Here is a 19,984-nt window from a genome sequence, read left to right as displayed (position 1 = left end):
CTTACTTGATTAACATAAACATTTTTTTTTCTGAAATGACCTTTGTCATGACTTCTTGAGTTATCAGCCATAACATCAAAAGGGATTAGGAAGCAAGGAATAGGTGACTGTAAAATAATAGAGTAAACTTATCAATCTGCCATAGTCAAGGCCAATGTAATTAATTTCATTCGTAAGAAACAGGTGTTAACACTCACTTTTCTTTATTAAATGAATTTAAATTGTTGACAGGCTTCTTTCTTAGTTTTGGACTCATTATTTTGTAGTTTCTTGAAACTCACGACTGTAACACAACAAGAAACAATTATAAATAAGAACACATCATTTGAATATTAAATCAATTTATTCAATTACAGAAAAAAAAACTTAAAAAGTAATCTAGGTACGTGTAACTGGCATAATGATTTTAACCGTTTACAAAAATTAAAAAAAAAAACAACAATGATAAAAAAATCGTAAGTACAAACACTAAGTACAGGTAAGTTGGGGTGAGATGAAGGGTGTTATCGCTTTCTCTGGTAGTTGCGGGCCGTCTCGCGGCCATGGCTTTCTCATTTCTCGTCCACCCCGTCCAATAAACCATACCTATCAGCCCCACAGGCCCCGTCACATTAGCTAAGGTACTTCCTGATAGCCGCCCCGTCGCGCTCCAGCCACTTAATGTTCATCTCGATGGTCTCGACCGACTGCTGCACCGTGCGCTCGGCTCCGGGTGCAGAGTGTTCCTGGAAAAAGCGCTCGACCCCCCGGAGACGCTCCTGGGTGGTGAAATTCTCGGTCAGGTATTTTACGAGTCGCGTGAGCAGGAACCCGCTGAACTGTTCCTTGATCGTGACCCACTGCGTTTTGAAGAACTCCCAGGCGAGGTCGCGGCCCTTGGCGTGGAGGGACACCGAAATGATGACAAAAACTTTGTCTTGCAAGCGGACTTCATCCTGAAAACGTCAATGAGTGAGCTCTGGGTGTATATCGAATGGTAATCTCGCGTAGACTTACCGACATGGCGAAATTCAACACTTCGTTGAGCAACTCTATGCTGTTGGCCGACCCTAAGGACCTGCTGATCCTGTCCTTTTCTTCGTGCAGGTCGGTTGACCGATAGAGTTTCAGCAAAGTGTCGAATTCCTGTTGACCGCCCGCTCGCAACACCGTCTTGTAGCAAGCACTTCGTAAGTCGGCAGGTAAAACCTGAAAAGGTGTTTGAAATAAGAGATATATTGATGTCGCAGAATTCCGACTGCATTTTACGAGATCAATATTGCATTACTCTCGGTAACTCGCTAGAATGAGCGGTATCAGAAAAGCTGGACAATTCAATGAAAAGTCCATCTCTGACGTCGAATAAAGAAAATAATGAAACCTGCAAAGACTCTTTCATATACCTTAACTTCTAGTAATGGGGCTGATTCCACAGTAACAAACATTGAAAATAACTATTTGAATTTATACTGCAGCAAATGACAAAATAGCACTCAAAAGGACTAGAAAAGACCCTATGGTCTTTTACGCCTTTTTGTCTATACTACTTACTCATAAAGAGATTAATTTCAATTAACGTGGGAAAAAAGAGCCCAACTTTTACACTTTGCTTATTTTTATAATACTTTCACTTACATTTGGCAGGAGCATGAGGGAAGAACATTTGGATATGACTGCTAGATATATGACAATTTAAATAAAATGTCGTCATGTTGGATAACACCATCAGTACTCCTTGTAAAACTTTACTATAGCCTTACAAACTGACTCTAGTTTGACTAAACAGGTGGTAAATCTTGAAACAATGTAAAAACTGGATAATTTTTTAAAAATTGTTAAAGGAAATAATTATTTAGGTCCTCTTATTGGTCAAAATCTGCTATGATGCTTTACCTTTTATCTTCTTGTGATAAAAATTCTGAGATTAATAAAAGTTCAAGTATTAAACTAGAACAAACGTAAGTGCTCTCAATATTGTGCAGGTGCAAAACTAATATATGTCCAATGGATATATTAGGACAGCTCTAACATGGCTTTTGTTAATTATGGCCACAAAATAATCAATAATAAATCCTTGAATAAAAGAAAATTTACAAGGGAACTCACACTTGGTTGGAAGCTCCAACCTAGAAGCCACCTTTATGAGGAAACAAGTCAAATTTCCATAAAATGTTCAGATTCAGGTACAAAAAATACAGAACTAGCAAAATAACCCTCCCAGAAGTCATGGTTATTGGTTATAAAGTGAAATTGGATACTTATTTATTGTGTATTTATATTTTTGATTTAATTAACATTAATTATTGATATTTGATTTTAGAGCAAGTTAATTTTGTTATCTGTTGATAGAACCACATAAAACATTTAAAAAACAGTAGAAGTGTAATGCATTTCACTCTGGATGCACCACTGAGGTTAAATCACATTTCAAATATGCTTCTTCCTCATTTATTTGTGAATTGATTAATGCTATATGGAAACAAATCTAACAGAAGATAACATTGTTTATAATGAAAAAATGGGAAGTTCAGCTCACAAATTTCTCACAGATAAACTTCTAAAAATGTTTATTATACCATATATAGTTGGCCCACCAGTAATGAAGTAGAAGTTGTATAAAAGATATTAACAATGACTCAGGTGGCCATTAAGCTAATCTCTAGTTGGAACCATTTTCCTTTAATAAAAATTGACATTTTTATTACCTCTTTTCCCGAAACATGTCTCTCCAGTCGTGTCCGCGCTTCCGCAATCGTGTTGGCGTCATTCAGCAACGCCATTCGTCCTAAAATCAGGCTACGTAAAAGAGTGTCCAGGTGAGTCTCTCCAGGCTGGCTGTTCCATCCCAAACGACTGTACACCTTCCCCAGCAAGGCCTTCTGGTACTGTAACGTTAAATAACCGGTAAATACGAGCGATCTCGTTTCATTTCCTTATGTTAGCTTACGTTTTCGTAACCCTCCCTGTATTCCGTGCTTCCCAACAGCTGCGACAGCCTGCTGAGAATGTTATTGATGGAACACCACACGTTGTAGTTGGTTTCGTCCTCGAACGCCCGCAAGAACTTCAACACCTCCACGGTGCTGGTGTGGCCAGCCTTCACCATGGCGAACAGATCGTCGATCAAGCCCAACCTATCCAACGGCGGCAGCGTTTGGTTCCTGATGGCGGGCACAAACTTCTCCAGCATTTCGGGCGGGTACCTGGTCCTGTAGAAGCCGATGGTGCCCGGGTTGATCTTGATCCAGTCGCTCTCGCTCACGCCAGGCACGAACAGCTCCGCGCTGGGCTCCTTGAGTACAACCGAGGCGACCTCCTTGCCCGGATTCTTCGACGTGGAGATCGAGATGGGGATCATCCAGAGGTAGTCCTCGGAGGGGGGCGACCCGTCGGTCGTGAACTTGCTCTGGGTAAGCGTCAGCGTCACTCCGCCCGGAGCGGGTTTGCTGGCGACGGTCACCTCGGGGAATCCCTTCTGTTTCGTCCAGGTAGACATCACCTCGCCGACGGGTTTCTTGCTGGCCTCCTCCAGGGCCTCCCACAGGTCCTCGGTGAAGGTGTTTTTGTACTGGTGTTTGGTGAGGTAGATGTGCATGCCCTTCCTGAAGTCCTCGTCGCCGATGTAGTGGTGCAACATGCGGATGACGCTGGCGCCCTTGTTGTAGCTGATGTCGTCGAAGATCTCGTCGATTTCTGATGGGTTGCCCACGGGGACCTCGATGGGATGGGAGTTCTTCAAGCTGTGAAATGATAACATGCAGTATACGATCAAGGATCATGGATCAAGTCCTACCTGTCCAGTTCCAGAGCCCGTATGTAGGAGTCGTTAACGAACTGCTTCCATATATCGTACTCGGGAAACAGGTAATTGACGCAGAGGAATTCGACGAACGAGGCGTAACCTACATAGGAAGAAATAATTGATTCAGATATGGGTGGATTCGGGTGGTAAATATCCAGATCAAGTCACCTTCGTTTAACCACAGGTGCGTCCACCATTCCATCGTAACGAGATTTCCGAACCACTGATGGGCCAGTTCGTGACCAACGACCAGCGCTATCCATTGTTTACTGTGAGCCGAAGTATTCTGTGCATCCACCAAAAGAGCTGTCTCACTAAAATGATCATATAAACGAACGGATTAGTGTCAGGAATTTTAAACAAGCAAAAATAACATTTTTATAGACAAAAAATTCAGTTTGTGACCGGAAAACTTGGAAAGCTGTCGATGGATTGGCTTGAAATTTGAATTTGTGTTTCTATACGCTTTTTATTCCAAAATTTCAACGGAAACAGAAAATTCTAAGCGTTCTAAGTTGACTCATAGCTTGTCATATCAACTCATGCATAATCGAAACGTTTCAAGACTCCTCGATCATTTATCGTCTGCAGTCGTCAAACAAACAAAAAAAAACACGTCGATTATGTAACAACATAACTGTACATGTGATCAGCATAGATAGTAAATAAATTCTTTCTTTAAATCGACAAGCGACACTGCGGTGGCTTCCTAGCGATATTGTAAATCGATAATTGACGAATTCGACGCCTGACCGGTACCTGGTAATTTACCACGTTCATTTAGAAGCAGTACTCATCATCAAGATAGATGCTCATCAAAAACGAATTATACAATTATAACAAAAATCGTCCTAATTTAATTTAACTAAGTAGCTAAAGAGGATTTCCTGCACGTGTAATAAATAGTGTAGTTTGATTAAGAATGATGTACTAGAAATATTAGTAGCAGGAATTGGAGCGGTGCTTGGCAGTGTCACTGTTAAATTCGTCGGTTCTGATATTTAGTTTTCCATGCCCATATAGAGATTTAACTTAAATAGGCGAAACCAAGGAAACGTGTGGCATGGTCCCACCAATACAGGTACTGAGACCACTTTTTTATTCTTCACATCTTCAGTTTCAAACGGGCTGTGTACCCAGTGTATGTACAGAAATAAAAAAAAAAAACGAGACGTCGTTTTCCTTGAAAGAAACAGTCGAAGATAGCTAGATTAAGGATGCGTGTGTGACTTAGTATTCTTTTTACCTGGTACCTACACAATTATATAGAACATTTGTTGACATATATATAAATATATATTAGTAATCCGAATATCACATACTGTTTGTGACCCGTAAGAAATCCTCAATCCTTTAAGGCCCACGTGGAATGGTAATGGTTAAACGAACAAATGAAGTGCAGAGAAATAGCTTTCTCAGTGCCTTCCTGCGTAAAAAGACCACGTAAAACAATTTTGAAATTACATGTATTGTGTTAATTCTCTATATATTACTCTATGTCCACTCCTTACAAGAAGTGCGAAAAATAAGCTATTACATTATTAAAATGACTAAAACAATAATCAAACAGTACACCACTAAAAATATCAGATTTAAAGAAATACTAATAAAATAAGTTTTTTTTCTATCGTCTATTCAAAATCTTTTTGTACATACGTCATCAAGATGTTTAATGTATTGCCTGCCGCAATTTGTAAATTCGCTTTAGAGTCAGACAATATTTTCCTTCTCATTTAATTCTAGTTAAAAAGAGACACAATGTTGTTTGATTAGTTCGAACGCGTAAACGAATGAGTCAGTCAAAGTCGCCCGATTGTCAGACGTATGCAAAATTCTTGAAAGCAATAGTGATAATAGTGAAGTTATAACTTTAACCTTTAAACTATTGTGGCTGTATAATTACTGTAGTTTTTAGATATACTATAATGTTAAAATAAATTATATTTTATAATATTTCTGTTCAATTATTTTATTTAGGTTAGAATTTTGTTGTATGTCAAAGCCAAACTGAACTAAAACTCGGAGTTGATGCGGCAACATTGCGACATTTTGACGTCACAAATTTAGAGGACGTATGTACAAAATAACTTTGAATAGACTAATATATATATATATATATATATATATATATATATATATATATATATATATATATATATATTATAAATTAAATGTTAACTAATATTAAATATAGTTTATTTAACAGTACGTCGTTACTCATTTTTCGCCTGAGTTAATTTATCTTCATCATGCAGTTTCGGATTGACATTAATTTCATAAAATTATCTCGTGCATTTAAATTTAAAATTCATAACCCACAATAAAAGAAGCCGCCTCTATTTGCTATCAGTAAAACTGTTTTGACGTAAAATCTTATCACCGAATATCTGTTATTACTTGACATCTATCAAAAACATAACCCTTGAAATATTTTATTTGAATTTTGTGGTAACAACTTATATCTTTTCTGGTTCAATGTCTAGTTTGGGGTCGAATTCTTGTAAAAGCATATGAGATGAATATATTAATTAATTAATTATCGTCCAGTATGAGGGGCTGCATAATAATGACATTACATTAGACTGGCTAAAGCTGGCCAATTCGTTTTTTTAACCTAACAAAATGCCCAGTATGTTCTGTTTAACTTCAAGCCAAATTCATTTTATCGATTTCTTTTCGACGTTTGCGGACATAGAAATAGGCAAACCGAATTTACACATAAAAAAACGAGAAGGTTTTACTCGGGTTAAATTCGAATCGTAATTAAAATGTCCTCCTTAATGACGGTAGAAAAAAAAAAAAAAAAAAAAAAATATATATATATATATATATATATATATATATATATATATAATGACGGTTACCATGGCAACGTAACTTTGACAAACATAAAAGGTGTAGAATTTTTCGTTTGCATCAGAATTTCCGAATAAAAAACACTTTTCTATTAAAAAAGCAGTGTTAGGCTGGGTTTAATCTTTTTAAGTTAATCCATTGACCGCCTTCCATGATTTACGGACACAAAACATGGGAGTTCAATACAGACGACAGTAAAACGACCCCAGAAAAAGTGTTGATTGGCCAGAACCGTACATGCGCATTTTTTTAATCTAGTCTGGCAGATTTCACAGCTACGCATCCCTTCCTATATACGCCTTGTTGTTAACGAGAGTTGTGGTTAGAAGTCATTTTAGGTTAATTTTATATTTACATTTTGTTGAGGTAATATAATTATTTGATAGGGAAAATTAGCGACAGATAATGTGAAAATAACGGAATAACGAGTCCAAACAATACAAACATAATATACGCAACGTGACATATACACAAAATCAAATTACGAACAAAACAAATCTAATTTGTTGTTCCTACCGACTTCTAAGTGATCAGTTGGTAGTAGTTAAAATGATGTTGTAAATAGATAAATAGGTTAAATAAGGTTTTTGTTTTTTTTTATTTAGTTATTAGAACGATTACTATGTACATATTTTATTTTAGAACGTTTTTTTTTTGTGTTAAAAATCTAAGTTTGATTATTTTTTACTTTTTAGTGAGTTCCTTATTTATTTTTTGAAGTCGGTTCAATTTTTTTGTTAAAACTATTTTATTCACTAGAGTAATGCTAATTCTAAAATGAGAAATGATGAATGAAAGGATTTTACTTTTTTTTTAATGGAATTTGGCAATATGTCCTTATGGAAGGACTGGAGTATGAGTGGTATTTAAATATTGCCGACAACATGTGATAAACAACGCTTGAAAGACCATTATTTTGCAATAAATCATCAAAAATTGGTAGAACATTCATTGGTACTTTCAATATCATCAGAAATAACGCTATGTATTGAGGTCGTACTTACCGATAAGTAACCAAGCCCCAGTTCTCCATGGCGCCAGCGCTGAAATCGGCGATGGCGATCAAGTCGATCTTCGGTAAGGGATAGGCGATATTGAAGTACTCCTTGTAGTACGGCAGCACCTTGGTGGCCACCTCCAGCGCGAACAGGCCCTGCTCCTTCTTGCCTGAAAGTTCCAACAAATCACTATCATCGCGTCTCGGACTCGGAAACAATTCTCCGTACCTTTGGGCGTGTACACCCTCACCAGGACCCCATCGCTGGACCTATCCTCCACGTAGTCGTACTCTCCCATGACCACGGCCACCAGATACGTCGACATGACGGGGGTCTTCTCGAAGACGTACCGGACGGTGTCCGCCTCCTCCTTCTGGCTCTTCACCGGCATGTTGGAGAGGGCCACCAGGTTCTTGGGCACCTGCAGGCTGATGTCGAAGGTCGCCTTCAGAGCCGGCTCGTCCCAACATGGAAAGCACCTGAAAAACACTCATTATACTCTCTGGAGGCTCCACCCGCCATCATCTACAACCTCCTAGCGTCCGTGGCCTCGAACTGGGTGACGAAGGCGTACGCGTCCTCTCCCTTCTCGTTCACGTACTTGCTCCGGTAGAGGCCCTTCATCTTGTCGTTCACCTCACCTAGACATCACGAAAATCATCAACCTGAACAACCTGAGGGTTAAAGACCTACCCTTGAATCCTCGGATCTCCAGCTCGTAGGATCCGGGGCTGATGGGAAAGTCGAATTTGAAGATGGCGGTCTCATCGGACTGCGACACGGCTATCTCGGTGGGGGCGAGGACCTTGTCCCCCTTCAAGGTCACGTTTTCCTTGGTCAGTTCTAACTCTAGGGCGTTCAGTGTTATTTCGTTTGTAGGGCTTTTGATCTGTTCGAAATAAGAAAAATATATATATCCTGATGGCGAGAAGGCAACATTCAACATTCGAAATACTGAAATACAAGGCACCGTAGTAATAGAGAGAAACGTTTCGCTACATCCAATATATAGAGCTACTAGCGACCCGCCCCGGCTTCGCACGGGTGCAATGCTGATACTAAATTAAATACACTACAGAAAAAATATGAACGTTGTATATAAAAACATAGCGGCCCGCTCCGACTTTGCACGGGCATAAAATATATATGCCTATGTCACTCAATGAAAACATGATTAAAATCGATCCAGTATTTTTGGTTCATTCATTACTGCCCTTGGCCTGCACGCATTAAATTTGGAGTAAAACAATTCCTTTTCCCCTATACTTACTATGAAGATTTCCTGCTATCTTTGGAATATCTAAATTCATACAATTTTTATTACATTACACATTTTTAAACGCAAATTTTAAATTTGTAATATCTCCGAAAATATTTGTTTAATTTACATGCTGTAAGGAACCATATTGATCTATATTAATTGCACACTGTATTTAAGGTACTTAATTCGATAAGGATTAATGCCGTATTACTTAAATAGCTTCGTAAATAAGCCATTTTCTCACGTAAAAAGCAAACAATAAAAATGGTTAATGTGGGTTATCCCTAAAAGATAAACATATACCATCGCGGACTTTTTTGTAGACCTTTTTATGGTGTACAATACTGTATGTAGTACATTAATTTGATCTAACTCGTAGGGTTAGGCAGCGTTTTGCTAATTGCTAAATAAGCCTAAAAAAATAGGTTAATTTACGACATCACGTTAGAAACCTCTAAAATTAGCAATGTTGCCTTAGTATATTATGCATGTATTATACATATAAACCTTCCTCTTGAATCACTCTATCTATTGAAAAAAACCGCATCAAAATCCGTTGCGTAGTTTTAAAGATTTAAGCGCACATAGGGATATAGGGACAGAAAAGGCGACTTTGCTTTATACTATGTAGTGATAATAGCCCATTCGAGCAATTTGATTGGTCAATTTAAATCTCTAATATAGGCATATATAAAGAAAACATTTTGTTGTGAAGACATTTGATTGGTTCTTCGATAAAATTTACTATGGAAGTGCGGCACGTGACATACCTAAGAATGCAATTTGACACTATTCAAATGTTGATTGAGTCTGCCATACAAATCTTGTAATGTAGTCACAATTACCTTCATATCTTCAACAATGTTATATTTGTGCACATCTTGGGTTTATGCCCTGGCAAATATGTTTACAACTGTCGCCTATTTACTAGAAATAGCTTAACTTTCTAAAAAACAATATATGTTTATACATATAGTTTATTCAAAGCTTTCTATACATACGTCATCAAGATGTTTAATGTATTGCCTGCCGCAGTTGTAAATTCATTTCAGAATCCGACCATTTTTTCCTTCTCATTTTATTCTAATTGAAAAGAGACACAATGCTGTCTGATTAGTTCGAACACGTAAACGAATGAGTGTGTCAAAGTCGTCCAGTTGCCAGACGTTTGCAAAATTCATGAAAGCAATATTTATAAGAGGTTATAACTCTAATCCATAAACTATTGTAGTTTTTAGATGTACTGTAATGATAAAATAAATTATATTTGATAACATTTTTGTTCAATTATTTAGAATAGAATTTTGTTGTATATCAAAGCCCAACTGAAGTAAAACTCACGAGTTGATGCGGCAACATTGCGACCTTTTGACGTCAGGACTACTAGGTAAAACCAATGCAGAGTCACACATCATGTAGGCTTAGTCCAGATAGTTTGGGATATTTTACATGACATATTTATAAACTGGAGTCGGAAAGCACTATATAAACCAAATGAACCAATCAAATGCCTATATGGCTCTATGCATAGCGATTCGACATATTATATCATGTTCATATTACATATTACTTATGTCCAAAGTAGTGGCTTCTAGATATTGGACGTCGCTAAACATTTCTCCAAGATCTTTTCCTAAAAAAAAAAACTCTTCCCCTGGAGTATTCTTTTGAGGAACAGTATATTTTAAATTTTAAAATAAACGTCAGATTATCATTATAAACAGATCTAGATGGCTGGCAAGTCAACAGGCAGATTTATTTTCCTACCATCTGAAATTTCGTAGGACGTCTTTGGTTATATCTGCTTTTCTTTCTATTTCTGTGTATAATTTTTAAAGAAATTTATCTGCTTGAAAACTGAAAATTATGTTTCTTTGTAGATTCTTTGGAAACAAACGAATCTGCGACTTCAATTTTACGTAGGTAGGAACCAAAAGTAACATAACACCAAAATTATTAAGAACTATTATTATACGTGATAAAACAGCAAGCAAGAATTGTTACATATCTTCTTGTTATTGTGCTATGGTTATTATATTATCTTATCTAATTGTTGTTTAATGGATAACAGGAACCTATTTGAATTCGATTGTTTGTGAAGATATCCTTTTTTATTTATAGCCAAAAGTAGGTATAAAACCAAATTTAATGAAAATTCTGGTCCACATATAATGCCAGAAAATAGTCCCATTCTTTTAAAACGATTAATTTTGTACATCCTGAGCAAGGCAGTGTAATAAGGACATTTTTATAAATTGCTCTGGTGGATGTAAAAATAGGTTTAGGTAAACACAGGGTTTAGAAATCAAAATTCAAACATGTAATACATTTCAGTATATTTAAACCTTGTATGTTTAAATATATCTTATATGGAAATATTGTTTTTTAACGTTAGTACTTATAAGTTAGTACGTTATAGCTTAGCGGTTGTCAGATTAGATAGTGTTTTTGGTGTGTACTGAAAACCTTGTATACACACGTTGACTAGTATCTAAATAAAGGAATTTGTTAGAATCGTATTTTTTTAATTTCCCCCCATAATAAATATTCCCGTTTGGCGCGCCCTCAGGTGGCTGGGTAATACTTGGCTACAACTTTTATACATGGAAGATCGCATTCTATAATCTATTCAAAGTTATTTTGCTCGTCAAAACTCAATGTTGCCGCATCAATTCTGAGTTTTAGTTCAGTTTGGCTTTGACATACAACAAAATTCTAATCAAAATCAAATAATTCAACAAAAATGTTATTAAATATAATTTATTTTAACATTATAGTACATCTAAAAACCACAGTTAATTGTACAGCAACAATAGTTTATAGGTTAGAGTTATAATCTCTTATCACTATTGCTTTCAAGAATGTTGTATACGTCTGACAACCAGACGACTTTGACAGGCTCATTCGCTAACACGTTCAAACTAATCAAACAGCAATGTGTCTCTTTTTAACTAGAATAAAATGAAAAGGAAAATATTGTCTGATTCTGAAACGAATTTACAAATTGTATGTACAAAAAAGTTTGAATAGACTATATGTATCTTTTTGTTATGATTATTACCCATTGTTCCAGTGATTCAAAAACGTATATCAGTCAGATCACCAAAACGATAGCCAAAAGGTGTCAAGTCACGAGGGAACTTCAAGAAATTCAAATTACAACACTGCAACTCTAACCGCTCTTTAAACACGCGTCGAATATCTTGCGAGAAGATAATTTTGCGCTTGTCGGAGATTGTTTCCATTCAAAAGCCATCATAGAAAGTACCGATTAGCTCTAGTTCCACGAATTTTCTGAGAAATCCGTTTTTCGATATTGGCACAGCTGTTAACGGTCAAAATACAAACAATCCAGCTGTTCGAAGGTTAAAAACGGTGATACTATTGCCGAAACAGAGTATTTCGTCATGTTTTTATTTTTTACGTACTTATTTCAGAAATATCACAATAGATCTACTTCTTATCATCGGTCATAATAAGCTACATAAAACTCTTTTTGTCGGATATTTAGCTCAATGCTGGATGCTTTCCTTTCCTTCTGTTGGATCTTTTCAAAGTTCCGTAAACATTTTGCAACTGCTCATTCTTTATATCAATACATCATCATCATTTTCGAGCATCAATATTAAAATCATAACTTTTAAACCGCTAAAAACTCACTCAACAGCTGACAGATAATTAAGCAGATTCATTACATCAAAACGTGACTGAGCGCTCCATTTATGTTATGGAACAGTACTAGACGCTATAAAACAATAGATACAAAAGCCAATGTAATAACATAAAAAAGGAAAAAAAAAGAATTAGACGTAAACAAAGAGAAAAAACGGAAATATGCATCTTCGGCTACGCGTTTCGATAGATGCATATTACTAGAAAGATAAAAAGAAATGCACCAAGACAGGGGGGTGGATAATTGTTGATCCTAATAGATAAAAGAATATATGCATGAATAAAAACGTTAGAAGGCTTAATAACATACATTCAAAAACGGGGAAATAACACAAAAACGGAAAGAATAAATTGAAAAATTGAGAAACCAAGAGTTAGAAGAGGTAGACGAATTTAGAGAGAAATTATGACATAAAAAACTAACACAGATTGAAATAGGAGTTTTAAGAACAAACAAAGCATTATCTGAATAAACATCTACCGAAAAATAACTATATATAATCTATTCAAAGTTATTTGGTACACACATCATCTAAATTTGTGACGTCAAAATGTCGGAATGTTGCAGCACCAACTCTGAGTTTTAGTTCAGTTGGGCTTTGATATACATCCAAATTGTAATCTAACTAAAATAATTGAACAAAAATGTTATGTGTATACAGCCACAATAGTTCATAAGCTAGAGTTATAACCTCTTATCACTATTACGTTCAAGAATTTTTCATGCGTCTGATAACCGGACGATTTTAACAGCCTCATTCGTTTTTGAACTAATCAGACATAATTGTGTCCCTTTTTAACTAGAATAAAATAAGAAGGAAAATACTGTCTGATTCTAAATGATAAATTCTGAGTAAAACGAATTTACAAATTGCGACAGGCAATACATTAAACATGTTGATGACGTATGTACAAAAAAAAACTTTGAATATACTATACATATATATATATATATATATATATATATATATATATATATATATATATATATATATATATATATATATATATATATATATAGTCCTTCCAATAAAACAGACAATGCACGTCATCAACACCGTCGAATGTATTATCAAATTATGTTTATAAAAACGTAAAATCGAGCATTCTTCTTTCTCATTTTACTAATTAGCATTATTTTAGTTAAAAAGACACATAATGAAGTCTGATATGTCCGAACAAGTAACCAAATCAATTTATAATTTTTTTTTGTGTTGGTACTGGTTGACACTGTTGTCACATGAAAATATAATAAAAAATATAATAAAAGAACTCTAACCAACAAACGACTGTGGCTGTTTGTGTGTACTGTTGTGTATTAACTGTAGTTTAGGCCTTTCAATAAATATGCATTAGATGCACTATAAAGTTAAAACGAATTATATTTTATAACTTTATTTTTGTTTCATTATTTTAATTACATTAGTATTTTGTCGTCAGAGTCAAAATAAACGAAAACTTAAATTTGGTGCGGCAACCTTGCATTATAATTTTGTTGACGTTGCATTGGCTATTTTATTGGAAGTACTATAAGACTCTAAAAAACCAATAATAATATATAGTACGGAGACAATAACAATAACAAAGTAGCAGAAAGTTAATAGGGAATAATACAGTTTGAAATAGAAATGATATAGGGTACAAAAAGAAAAGAGTTGTAGCGACCTTGAAGCATGTCGAATTTTACACCTTAGAATAGCGGCCTAGAAAATACCCGGATATTATCCCAGAAGTTGAACACACATGCGGGGTGCCAGCAGCGCCGACTAGTAAACGATTACGAGGATCTGGCAACCCCGAGACTCCGATTTCGGATATTATTGAAGGGTAGTTTGGATCATTCAGTGCTGGTCATCGTTTAGTTCAGGTAAACCCAGCGCCGTTACCTTTTATCTATTGTTATCTCTATATCTTTATATCATCAATAAATAACGGTCACCTAATGCAAACACCACAGTTTCATTTCGTTTTACCTCCATTCACTGAGCCATATAAGTTACCCCTTAAAAGTCAACAATAGGAAAACGTAGAGCAAGGTAACCCTTCATAAGTTCAGTAGAATAACATTTTACTCAAGACTAACAAGCTTCGTCCAAGACAATTTCTGAGTCCCCAGTAAACAGAGCACGCAATAAGCCCGACGCAGTTTTTAGAACAGCAATTAGCCCGCGCGGAACTTTATTACTATGTCAAATTATAATTTATTCGCGACTTAATTGCCAATGGAATGCAAAGAAACCAAACCGCGAAATTACACTCGTTTAGCGAGCTTTTGTGTTGATGTGTATTAATGAATCTCTACGTATAAAAACACGACTTTTCGATGCGAAATTAATTTGTTTTTTTCTACGGAAAGTCGTGCTGTATTAAAACAATGTTATCGAGCCGTTTCGACAAATACTGATATCGTTACTTAAACATTTATTGGGGAATAAAAAAAATCTGAAACGTATATAGGAAACGAAATATCTGCGCTATCGAAAGTAACGGTATCCCAAGCCATTAACGGTACCAGAACCCTTATGTAACTGCAGTCAATACGCCCCTACTCTTGGTCGGTTAGAGTAAACACTACAGGGTGAGAGAAACAAATACTCTCTGTACCGTGGCAATTTGATGTTATTATCATCGTGTCGAAAACAGATAAATATTGAAAATATTATCGGATAGGCGTGGCGGAAATTTGGCTCTTTCTGTTCGAGACATAGCCAGATCGTGTCATAACCTAACAAAAAGTGCTCGATCATCGCTTTCCCGAAAATATTTCGGCCGCTTATGCTCCACGAACGCACATAGCTAAATCGACTGTTGGACCCATACTAAACAGCCAATTGATTTTTGGTTTGTGAAAGTGCGCGTGTTGGAAAAACCTTCTCTGGGCCCAACAGTATGTAAATTTTAGTCTATGTTCGTTAAATGACCTCAATGTATTCACGTTTACTCGGTACAAACAACGAAAAACTGCTTTTTCGTAAATATACCGCGTTGATACCCCTCGGTCTTCTGGCCGATTCAAGTGCAACGGTCGGTCGTTCACGGATCGGACGGTGAAGAATCACTACCGGCATATGGAACGCGTCGCACATTGGACCTACCTCAATTTCGATGGACACATCCCCTTGGAACGTCAGCGTCTTGAAGTCCGGGACCAACGACAGCCGATAATGTTTCGGTTTCACGTTCGGGGGCAACCTCTGGAAGGGTTTCGTCGCTTCGGGCATTTTGTTCGCGATTTCTGTCACCGTCTTGCTCGAAAAATTCCTATACGCAACACCACAAACCGAATAACACCGATACCCCACTGACACAATGCACGGGCGCAGGCGGTCAGCACGGTGGAGGGGAGGGGGACGGCGCGATAACGGTACTCTTTTGCAAGTGCACCAATTTTTCAGAGAACCCGTTGAACGACGAGAGGCGATCACCAGGCTGACAATGCGGTTTGACATTGTAAACCAACGAAATCGAAACCGGCTTTCTTTTTTTACTTCTCGTATTATTTATTTACAAAACGTGTTCGCGTCTCGCCTATGCAACTAAACAAACAGAACACGGAACGTGAATTAACCCTAACCAGTCATGTAGTTTTCATTCTTTACATAATGAAAGATTAAAGGGAAAAAAACGAGTAATAACGTGATAATGTGCTCTAACATGTCTTATAACGTTCACGAATTAATTTGAAAACAAAAAAGCAATATTATCAAAAAGCGCCACCTATCCTTCACAGGTAAATCTGAGAATATTTGAAACACATTACCGACAGATGTCACTGCTATTTTAAAAAGTTGATATCTAATTTATTTCGATTTAAAATATATACAATTCTATAAAATGTATAAAATAGTTATAAAATATCCCAATAATCTGTTAGTAGTTTGAAGTAGTACAGTAACGACGTTTACGTTCCAGAATATACTGCCGCCAATTCGCATGTGCCAACTTCTCTGATCGCCATTATTAGTCATCATTATTTGTGTTCTGTCAGTGTTTGTAAACAAGGTATTTTTATAATTTTTTTAAGGAGCAAACTAAGGTCAATTAGTTGCCCCGTTTGGATATAATGCTTATATCTGCCTTCCATGGTGAGTTGAATTAAAACTTGTTCGAACTGTACTCGCGAATGCATAAAAGCAATGACCTTATTTCAAGGTTCACGTAATGTTTTTGCATTTTCGCCATACGTGTTGTAATATGTTCTTTCGCATATTTTAGAACGAAATGGAAGAAGAAGATTCGAGGTTGTCCAGATTCTTGCAAAAACTCGAATTAGAAGGACCGAAGCGATCGAGCAGCGAGCCCAAAGAGAACCCCTTCCGAAGGAGATCAAAATCTTTATCCAGCATCACTAGTTTGAGCCAAAAGGCGTGCGAATGCATAAAGAAACAGACCGTCGTGAAGAAGACCACCTCGTTCAAACGCCAAGGCAAGAAAATACTTCGCGATCCCGTGTTAAAAATCGTCAAGTTTAAAGGTGCACGTAGGAAATCGAAAATTATTGACAAGAATCTATTCGGACATTGCTCAATGCGCACGGAAAAAGACTTTAAATCGTTGATAAACGCTTGTGAACAGCTTAGTTTGGACAGTTCGGTTTCGACATGTGAAAATTTCAGTTCAGAAAGCTTTCAAACAGCTAGAAGTGCTCCGTTGGTTCGAGTCGGTTCGAAAGTCGACCTGAACAGTTTGGCGACGTGCTCGCACCAGGCCAGAATGAACATAAATCCCCCGTGCGACGTCACCATCGACGAATTGGCAAGTTATTTCGAGACATCGGTACATATTCCTAAAAAAATGAGCTCCATGGCGGAGATGATGTATATTTGAGGTTAGAAACACGTTCTTAGTTATTCCCAATTGTTTGTTTACATATTGAACATCTTCTATTAAGATTAATTGTGGAACAACACGGAAACTGCGATATTTTTTATTCTATTATTGTAAAAAAATCAATTTTTCTGTATCCAAAATGGCAATTACAGAGTAAACACTTGTTGTGGATTTTCAAAATTTTCTTTTCTTTTGTCCTTCCTAGGAAGTGTCCTTTGTCTGTTTAGAACATACAAAAACTATGTAAGTGTCGGGATTTTTTCTGGATAATATTTGCATATCATAATTCAATTTATATAAGGTATAGTACATGTTATTTCTCTATTGGATAAAATTTTATTATATTCGATATATAGAGTTATTTTAATTATATATGTATATTTGATTTTAATCATTATTCAGTATTTGAAATAGTTTTAAGTATATAATGGATTCTATTTACTTTGGAACAAGTGTGTTATTTTTGTTACATCAACTATAGCCACACTTTTCTAACTATCTCTCTTAAAAACACACTGTAATTTTCTATGTTCAAGTGTTTGAATCGTTGCCAAGAACATGTCAATAAGGAAAATGACCATTTTTAGTCAGTGACTAAGTATAAATAAATAACATTTAATTTTCTGTTGTTTTTTTTAAATATACATTAATGTAGCCACTTAATTTATCTCTTGCTAAACAAAGCCATGATAAATATCTATGTTGCTAAGTGCTTGAATTTTTCTCAGATATATGTTAATGTAAAAAATATTTCAGTTTCTTCTTGAAATTTAAAATGCATAGCCACTTGGTTAAACTTGTCACTAAAAATATGTATATCTTCAAGTGCCTGAGACACTTGATTTAATCTGCCGTCTTAATTATTCATATTTGTTTGGTGTTTGAATTATAGGCAAGTATGTCAATGTCAAAATATGAGAAATTAACATTTTCACTCAGTCACCTACATATCAAGAAAACATTTGGTCTTGGGATGTGTTTTAGTGTATGGCTACTTGATTTAATTTCATAGAGGGTTAAATAATGTTCCTTTAAATAAATATTTGCGTCCGGGAAAATTAATAGGAAAAAAACTATTTATACAAAGACATTTATTAATGTTTTTAATATTCTTATAATAACCTTATATAAACAACTATACCTATATACAATATAACATTAGTACAGTTACTGTACCTCCGAGAATAATAAAACAGATCCAAAAGCAACAACAATCTCTTGTTCTTGATCGACGCTCAAGTTGCGCACTTCTCTTTCTACCGCGCGGTGCTTTTTGGTCTGTTTTTCTGATTTTATTTCCTCAACAAACTGAAAAAATAACAAACTCTCCATCACAACAGAGTAGTTTTTCACATCTACATTCAAGAATCAGCGGAAACCTCCTGATCTTCAGCCCGGAGATTTCGGCGATATTCTTCGATTTACACCACATGTGACTGTGAAAAATGCGGTATATCGTATTATAACTATACATTTGTGCAACAAATGCAGAGTTAGTGCTTAATCCGCGATAGTACAACACAAAATTGCTGTAGCAACATTCTCAAGACGAAACCTTATTGAAAATCAACATTTCGTTTCAAGAATACCGCGTAATAATAATAAATTCTAGCAAGGATCGAGGTGACAACCAATCATACACCGCGTATAATAAGTTGCCGGTCGCATCAGGGGTTGTAACTCGATCTCGTTCTGAAGATTCAACTAAAGACAGAAATTGGCGCAGCTTAAAGCGTGCACGTGGGATAATGGATGTGAAAAAACAGCGTTAATTTAAACACTAAGTATTCGTTAAACAGTCCCGGTCGGATTCCCATTACTGTGGCCCGAACAATCCGATCCGGGGCTTAATCGCTTAAAAACGTACAAATTCACAGTTAGAAAATTGAGACGGTAGTTTTCGGACGTTCCGTGTGGGGGAGCTGTGTGCACTGCAGCGAGAATTAGTGCCATTTTTTGATTTTTTTATTTAGATTTATCCTACATTACAAAAAACGTTATTCTCTCTCACTATTTGTAGATATATAATAAATACATCCTAAAACCAATTCGTAAACAAATCCGCTACGGTTCTAAATAGTGATTCGGAAAAAAAAACGCAGCCGGAACTTCATATTTTTGGTCTATAACCGTTTTCTAAATTCCGTTTAGGCCCCTAATTGAAAGGCGCGAATGATAAGGACTGTTGAACGTTGAAAATAAACCTATTTGCCTCTTTAATAGTTCAGGCTACATCCTATTTAGTCTACTTAGCCCTTTTGGCACTGTATATAGTTTTTTTGTTTGTAGTTTTAATTTCTTACGTGCCTGAGGGGGGGGGGGTTACTTATACAAATCAATGGTATCTAGATTAAATAAGAATTTACTCTGATAGTGATTGAAAAAAAAACACGGTCTCTACTTGCATAAAATAACGAGGTGAGTACTATTTTATAATGTATGTACATTAGTTAGATGTTTGGAGGTAAACCATTTAACTCATTAAACCTTCGAGCTAACCTCCAACTACTCAAGACTGACGTAAAAATATTCCAACATGACAGTAAAAACTGTGGCATTATGCGTGACGTGAGCTACAACCAATGT

At 36.1% G+C, this 19,984-nt stretch overlaps 2 protein-coding genes across 3 annotated transcripts; one reads left to right on the top strand and one right to left on the bottom strand.

Annotated features, from left to right (window-relative positions):
- Positions 1-324: 324 nt before the first annotated feature.
- Positions 325-16,096, bottom strand: Psa (puromycin-sensitive aminopeptidase). Its single transcript, XM_076415467.1, has 11 exons — positions 15,664-16,096; positions 8,329-8,524; positions 8,168-8,276; positions 7,864-8,114; positions 7,642-7,804; positions 3,950-4,095; positions 3,773-3,881; positions 2,927-3,719; positions 2,685-2,864; positions 997-1,188; positions 325-935 (listed from the first exon to the last, which is right to left on the bottom strand). Exons 1-11 carry the CDS (start codon positions 16,015-16,017, stop codon positions 612-614), a joined length of 2,817 nt encoding a protein of 938 aa, XP_076271582.1. The 5' UTR covers positions 16,018-16,096; the 3' UTR covers positions 325-611.
- Positions 16,097-16,512: 416 nt separating this feature from the next.
- Positions 16,513-18,022, top strand: LOC143203376 (uncharacterized). 2 transcript variants are annotated; one of them, XM_076415486.1, is made up of 2 exons: positions 16,513-16,653; positions 16,784-18,022. In XM_076415486.1, the coding sequence occupies exons 1-2, from the start codon at positions 16,651-16,653 to the stop codon at positions 17,393-17,395; spliced, it is 615 nt and encodes a 204-aa protein (XP_076271601.1). In that variant the 5' UTR covers positions 16,513-16,650; the 3' UTR covers positions 17,396-18,022. The 2 variants fall into 2 exon arrangements, with proteins under 2 accessions (XP_076271601.1, XP_076271602.1); XM_076415487.1 differs by having other exon boundaries at positions 16,609-16,720.
- Positions 18,023-19,984: the final 1,962 nt, after the last annotated feature.

The sequence above is a fragment of the Rhynchophorus ferrugineus genome, unplaced genomic scaffold (genome assembly GCF_030347505.1).
Source record: "Rhynchophorus ferrugineus isolate W39M unplaced genomic scaffold, kcgeb_rfMv2 rfM10, whole genome shotgun sequence".
In the NCBI taxonomy this organism is placed as follows: Eukaryota; Metazoa; Arthropoda; class Insecta; order Coleoptera; family Curculionidae; genus Rhynchophorus; species Rhynchophorus ferrugineus.
The sequence above is the reverse complement of the archived record's forward strand: the minus strand, read 5'-3'. Positions and strand labels throughout refer to the sequence as shown.